This window comes from Eucalyptus grandis, chromosome 3 (assembly GCF_016545825.1).
Source record: "Eucalyptus grandis isolate ANBG69807.140 chromosome 3, ASM1654582v1, whole genome shotgun sequence".
Classification (NCBI taxonomy): Eukaryota; Viridiplantae; Streptophyta; class Magnoliopsida; order Myrtales; family Myrtaceae; genus Eucalyptus; species Eucalyptus grandis.
In genome coordinates, this window is record NC_052614.1 from 23,323,317 (window position 1) to 23,329,966 (window position 6,650).

General features: G+C 41.0%; 1 protein-coding gene and 1 long non-coding RNA gene across 2 annotated transcripts; both read left to right on the forward strand.

Moving 5' to 3' along the window:
• The first annotated feature begins 1,975 nt into the window (after positions 1–1,975).
• Positions 1,976–2,863, forward strand: LOC120292238. The gene is made up of 3 exons (XR_005550021.1): positions 1,976–2,322; positions 2,446–2,519; positions 2,630–2,863. It is a non-coding gene; the product is annotated as an uncharacterized LOC120292238 (long non-coding RNA).
• A 735-nt stretch (positions 2,864–3,598) lies between these two features.
• On the forward strand, positions 3,599–4,433 carry LOC104437093 (protein TOPLESS-RELATED PROTEIN 2). The gene is made up of 2 exons (XM_039310473.1): positions 3,599–3,722; positions 3,816–4,433. Exons 1-2 carry the CDS (start codon positions 3,649–3,651, stop codon positions 4,066–4,068), a joined length of 327 nt encoding a protein of 108 aa, XP_039166407.1. The 5' UTR covers positions 3,599–3,648; the 3' UTR covers positions 4,069–4,433.
• Positions 4,434–6,650: the final 2,217 nt, after the last annotated feature.

Below are 6,650 nucleotides of genomic sequence, written 5' to 3' on the forward strand. Positions count from 1 at the left end.
AACCAATCTCTTCTTTCATCTTGATTGCATAAAAATTAGTGAAATATTAGGCAGTATGAGTTTTTTTTTTTTTTGGTAAAGATATTAGACAGTATGAGTTGCTTCATGCCAAATGTATTTTCTTTTTTTTTTTAATTCGTTGTTCATCGAAACTAGTGGGTTACTAGAGAAGCTAGCAGTTCAATCACAGATGCTACATATTCATGCAATGGCCAATCAATATATGTGAGCTTTGAAGACGGAAGAATTGGTGTTCTTACTACTTCTACATTCAAATTGAGATGTCGCATAAATCCTGCCGCTTATATCCCTCCAAACCTAGGTGAATTGGTTATCAATGTGTGACCTCATTCTTTTATGAAAATGGCAAGTCTCATTTGCAAAGTTCCAATAGTCTCATTCATTCCTCACTAATGTATTTCGCAGCTTGAGAGTCTACCCGCTAGTCATCATAGCACATCCATTGGAACCTAACGAGTTTGCACTAGGGCTTACTGATGGTAGTGTCTATGTGCTTGAGCCATTGGGATCTAAAGGAAAGTGGGGTACTCCTCCTCCTGTCAAAAATGGTGCTGGGCCTAGCACGACCACTAGGCGCAACCGGTTCAGATCAACCCGAAAGGTAGTACAGGCCATGTCTCTCCCCCGTGGAACTTTGAGCATTAAATGCTAAGCCGGCTTTCCTCCGCGGCACTTGATTCAAGTTTTGAGGGATGCTGCAGATGGTAGATTTCACTGCCTTGGGGTATTTCCTCGGGTCGTAGTTCATGCTCTCTCCAGTATCTACCTTTTTTAAGTGTCTAAAGACGCTCTCCCCAGAGCCAACCTTTTACCAAAATCGTTCTAAGAACCCATTCGCCCCTCTCTCTCCCCGCCGGCCATGTGCCCAAAAAGTTTTTTGTTGGGTGATTAACAATCTGATATGTCCGGAATGCTTTTCTCAACATTCATCAGACTTATAAAGTGGAACTGGAGTTTGTCGCCCCTTCTTTTGCATTTCTATTTCTTAATGATATTTTAATGCATGCCATTGAATGGAAACCTTCTGAAAGCTCTTTCACTTTGGTACTATTACAGCGTAAACTATTACAACATAAGATCATACATTGAGAATCTTCAGGAGAAACTTATAGTTTTGAGGTTCCTAAATACCCTGAACTTTTATGATGATAACCTAATGATTGTCATTCACTGGGAAATAAATATATAAATTATAAAAGCCCATTTGGAGTCAACTGAGGATTGGAAGGATTACAAGAATTTCTGGGAGAGAAAAAGGTGCAAAAGGGCTAAGATTGGCAAGTTGTGTCCGCGTGTCTTAATTGTTTTTGTGATTGTGTCAATTCATGGTAACGTCATAACATTTATCAAACATGTCAAGCCAATGAATTAGACTAAGGTACGTAAGCATCTCGTCAATACACTGGTTGATCGTATTGTGATGTCATATTGGGCCATGTCTCTGTATTTCATGTTTGGTATTGGCATGTAAATGGTCTATGTCAATTTATTGGCAACATTAATAAGGAGCGGGAACTAGGTAGGTATGAGTTACATCTTCTTCCAGCATACAAGGATTGTGGTCATGCATGCTAGTAAAACAGGGCCTCTCATATGACTTTTGCACCTTTGGAGGGTCATGGCTTTCATAAATTTCCTATCAGACTCACTGGTTTTGTAATCTTTATGACTTTCTATTAGGTGAATAATTTGCCGGTAAACATTCTGCCCGTCACATACAAAAACCAAAGCCATGGTCAGAGTTCATATTTTTCAGATGACTTGCCCAAAAATGTAGTCGTGACCCTAAATGAAGGTTCACCTATTAAGAGCATGGATTTCCATCCAGAACAACAAACTCTGCTGCTCGGTTAGCACATCTTTCTTACTCTATGAAAAACATGTTTGTGCTTTTCTTCAATCAACATACTAGTTTCCCCTTTTAAGGCATAACATTGTTTTATGATGATTGGAAGATTGCTTTTCGTTGTCCTTTTGATAGAAGTTTCAGCTAATTGAAACCACGGGGTGTGATTCTTCATCTTTTCTACATAAACAATTTTAGTGGGAACAAATATGGGCGATGTTATAGTATGGGAGGTGGGCAGCCGTGCAAGGATCACTCTAAGAAATTTCAAGGTTTGGGATCTAGGATCATGTTCAGTGACGCTGCATGTATAGAAGTTCAATTCTAAATAAAATCAAACTATTCTGTTTTTGGCCATGTGATTGTGGGTTTTGATTCTTTGTAGGCATCTCTGGCCAATGCTTATATAGCATCAGTCAACCGTGTAATGTGGAGTCCCAATGGAACCCTTTTTGGTATGTAAATACTTGCTAATTGATGAAAACCCTAAATTGCCGAGAGCCATACTTCTTTGCAATATTTTTAGGAAGAAGTGTTCACATGCTGATATTAATAATGATTTATGGTGTTCTCTTTAGGTGTTGCTTATTCCAAACACATGGTGCACATATACTCATATCATGGCAGTGATGACATAAGGAACCACCTTGAGGTTTGTTGCTAAGCATGGAGAAAAAATTAAGCTTTTTTTTTTTCCGTAGACAATGGCCACCTAATTGTGAGTTCAACTTGATTTTGATTCTAAACTAATGCGTGATACAGATCGAGGCTCATGTTGGAAGTGTTAATGATCTTGGTTTTTCATGTCCAAACAAACAGTTATGTGTTGTTACTTGTGGAGATGACTAGTTGATTAAGGTATATTCTGATTGTTTTGCTTAGTGTCATAGGTTGTGCTGTTTGACTCTTTTTACCCAAGCTAGTAGTTATGCAGGTGTGGGATGCAGCGACTGGGGCTAAGCAGCACAGTTTCAAGGGTCATGAAGCACCTATATATTCCATTTGTCCACAATGAAAATGTTCAGGTACCTGCTTATTTTGCATACTAATAAGATCACACTAAAAGCATGGCCAATTGGCATGTGTACTTGACTATTCATTGGGCTTCTATTTGCTAAACCTGGGTTCGGTGAAAATTTGCTTCCATTTGTATGAGAAGTGTGAATCTATAGTTTTTGTGGACCTTGCTCTTTTCAAAGGTTTTGCAAGTCTTCCAACTTTTAACAGGTCTTGATTAGAATGTACTTGTTAAAAAATGGTGACATGGTCCAAAGATCAAATTACAAAATTTGATTCTTTTGGGCGATGCTTTTGAGCACTGACAACTTGGTAAAGGTCTTCACAATAATGACCTTTTTGCTTAATTATTTGTTGATAAGGAAAATTCTCTTTTCCGCTTCCACCATTTGTTCTCTCTTAATTTTCTCCTTCAGTTATGATTGGTTAAATTTATAATAGAAGGTTGTTTACTATGTCTGAGTGGAGCAGCAGTTGGCCATATTATTTTCTTTGTTTAAAATCTTTTGAACTTTCATGGTTGTGTGTACTCTATCACAAAGAGATTTTCTGATAAGCCATCATCCTAGAATGCCAAGATATCATAACTACAGTTTAAAGTGGATGTGCTCCTAGGAATCTTTATTCTGATCCATGGTGCTCCCGTTTGAAGAAGCCATCCATCTAGGCATGTCATTAAAATTGATTCTACATTCCTTTTTCTCGTTTAGTTTATCTACTCAGCATCAACGGATGGAAAAATTAAGACTTGGCTTTATGACGACATGGGGCCAAGATATGACGATGATGCACCAGGTCGCTCTTCTGTCGTGATGGCATTCAGTACTGATGGAACAAGGTTCAGATCGACAGCGTTCAAGCTTTATTTCATATTGTCTCTTTTTTTTTTTATACTGAAATAACTTATTTTAAAGATTTTATCTTGCTATAGGTTATTCTCGCAGGGGACCAATATAGAAGGAGAGTCGCACTTAGTTGAATGGGATGAAAGGATGTGGACCATCAGGCGCTGGTATTGTGGACTTGGAAGGAGACTTGGCGGGATTGGACAGTTTGATATTTCCAAAAACGGATTTTTGGCTGTTGGTGACGAGTGCATGGTCAAATTTTGGGATATGGAAAATATCAATATTTTGACAACTAACGATGCTGAAGGAGGATTGCCGGTAATTGGTTGTTGTTAATCTCTGTTGGCTGAATTAACTGAATCTTTCTATTAAATATCCCACTCTTTAACTTTGCAAGCTTCACCTTGTATTAGATTTAACAAGGAAGGAACTCTATTAGCCGTCTCAACAATTGACAATGGTATAAAAATTTTAGCAAATCCTGATGGGATGATGCTGCTAAGGACAGTGGAAAATCGGTTATTTTGATTCTTCTAGAGTCACTGGTGGAAGTCTTGTGAAGGTAAGCTTTTTCAAGAGTACACTAACTTTATGGGAAGAAGTCCCAATAGTCCATTGGAGTGGGCTAAAAACCAAAGACTTGATAACACTAATTATTCAATTAGTGCTCTTTCGATACCTAGACTTTGATTAATTTGTTAGCTTAAGTGTCCACACAATATTGACCATTTTATTAACCTATGCCACTAATTGGTGTCCATGCATGAGTGCGCAACAAAGGAAAATAAATGTTGACACCTCAATTTTAATTAGGTTAATATTATTAATTAAAATTTTAATTTATTTTGTCTTTTCGGATAAGCAAATAACAAATAAAAACAACAAAACAAAAAAATAAAACAGCAAGAAAAACAGAAGCCAGCAGCCCATTTTTCTCCCTCTTTTCCCCTCCGCATGGGCCTCTACGGCCCACTTTCCTTCTCCTTCGGCCCAGCCCTTTTCGGTCTTCTTCCTCCTTCGTCCACTCTGCAACACACGCGCAAAGGGCGCGATGCCGGATGAGCGGACGGACGGCGACGCGCGTGAGAAAGGGGGGGCAGCTGGAGGGCAGGTGGCGGATGGGACGCCGATTCGGTCATGGGGGTCCGGTTGACAAGCCAAAGACCGGCGGCTGAGCCTCTCCATCGACCGGACCTCCTCGCCTATAAATAGCGGAGCATTTCCGTCATTGAAGGACACACCAGAGAAGATCGCGAGCTTGGAAACCTCCTCCTGAGAGACTTCGGAGGAGGTTGAAGAGTGAGCGAGAGAGAGAGAGGGCTGCGAGCTCCGAGAGATCCCCTGAGAGACTTCGGGGAACTCAAAGAGCGAGCAAGGGTGAAGCGATCGGGTCGTGAGCTCAACGACCTCCCTCCGAAAGACTTCGGGGGAGGCTGGTGGCGAGCGAACCCAGATCTACGAGAACTCGAGAGCAAAGAGAGGAGAGAGATCGAAGCCGTGAGCATTCGAGCTTCCCCCGAGAGACTTCAGGGGAGGCTTGACGCTCGCGAGCCCAGATCAAAGGGAGGAAGCAGAGTTTGGGCACCCTCCACCGAAGACTTGTCTTTGCCGATGCTGCTGCTGCTCCGCCGCCGTCGCCGTCGCCGCCGCAACCCCCATTGTCTAGTCCTCGTTGATGCCGCCATCACCACGAACAGGTAGTGCTACCGCCGCCACCGCCGCCGTCGCTGTCACCGTCGCCATAGCCTCCCCCTCTCCACAATTCAACCGCCGCCGCCACCGCGCCGCGCCGCCGCCGTCACCGTCATCCCCGCGGTTGTGCCTCGACCCTCTCCCCCCTCGGCGCCGCGGATTCACAAACCCTAGGGTTTGCGATTTCCGGTCACAAAGTGGATCCGGGTTTGGAGAGCGGGTAGGGTTTCCGCGATTTAAGGGGCGGCGAGAACCGGGTTGAGAGTTGGGTCGGACCCGGGTAGGGTTCACGGGAGCCGAGTCGCGGAGCGGGTCAATGGATCCGGGTCTTCGGGCCGGGCATCCTCAAACGCCCGACCACGGCGTCGTTTTAATTAAAAAAAAAAAAAAAAAAAAAGGGAGAAAAATCTGAGTCGGGCCCGCAACGCGGGCCCATCCAACCTCTTGGGTCAGTTTTTATAATATTTTTAATGATAAATAATAAATTTTATTTTTAAAAATCAAAATATTTTATTTTCGAAAAATATTAAAATATGTTTTAATTTCCAAAAATCGAAAAATATTTTTAAAAATGTCGAAAAATTTTTTATTTTCTAAAAAAAATCGAGAAAATCAAAAATAATTTATTTTCCAAAATATTTTGAAAAATATTAAAAATATTTTATTTTCCAAAAAAATCAACAAATCAACAAATATGCCAAAAATCCAAAAAAGCCAAAAATTCATGAAAAAGCCAAAAAAAAATCAGAAAAACCAAAAAGACTTGTGTTTTTCCAAAAAAATCCCAAAAAATCCCTTTTGCGTCCAAAAATTAGAAAATGACTCCAAAAAAAAAAAAATTGTTTTTCCTCCCAAAAATGCATGGAAAATCTCTCAAACATCCAAAAAGCCTTAGGGTTTAAACAAGATTAGGTACCGAAAGGGCATTAGTGATTAACTAGTGTAATCAAGTCTCCGATCCTAATTTCTCTGGTTGCGCAGGAGCGAGTATTTCTCCCGATACTTCGCTTGGGTTTCTAATCGACCCACTCCAAATCGATTAGTAGCGACTCCATTTTAAAAATTGATTTATAGGTTAAAAACTCAAACTATTAAAGTCGTGAAATGGTGGACTTGGGAGAGTCCGGGCATAATTAGCCGAGCCATTAGCCTCTTTTAGACGCTCGTACCCGATTGCGGGCGTCGAGAAAAAAAAGAGGTAGCGACAATAAACAATCGATTAAGTC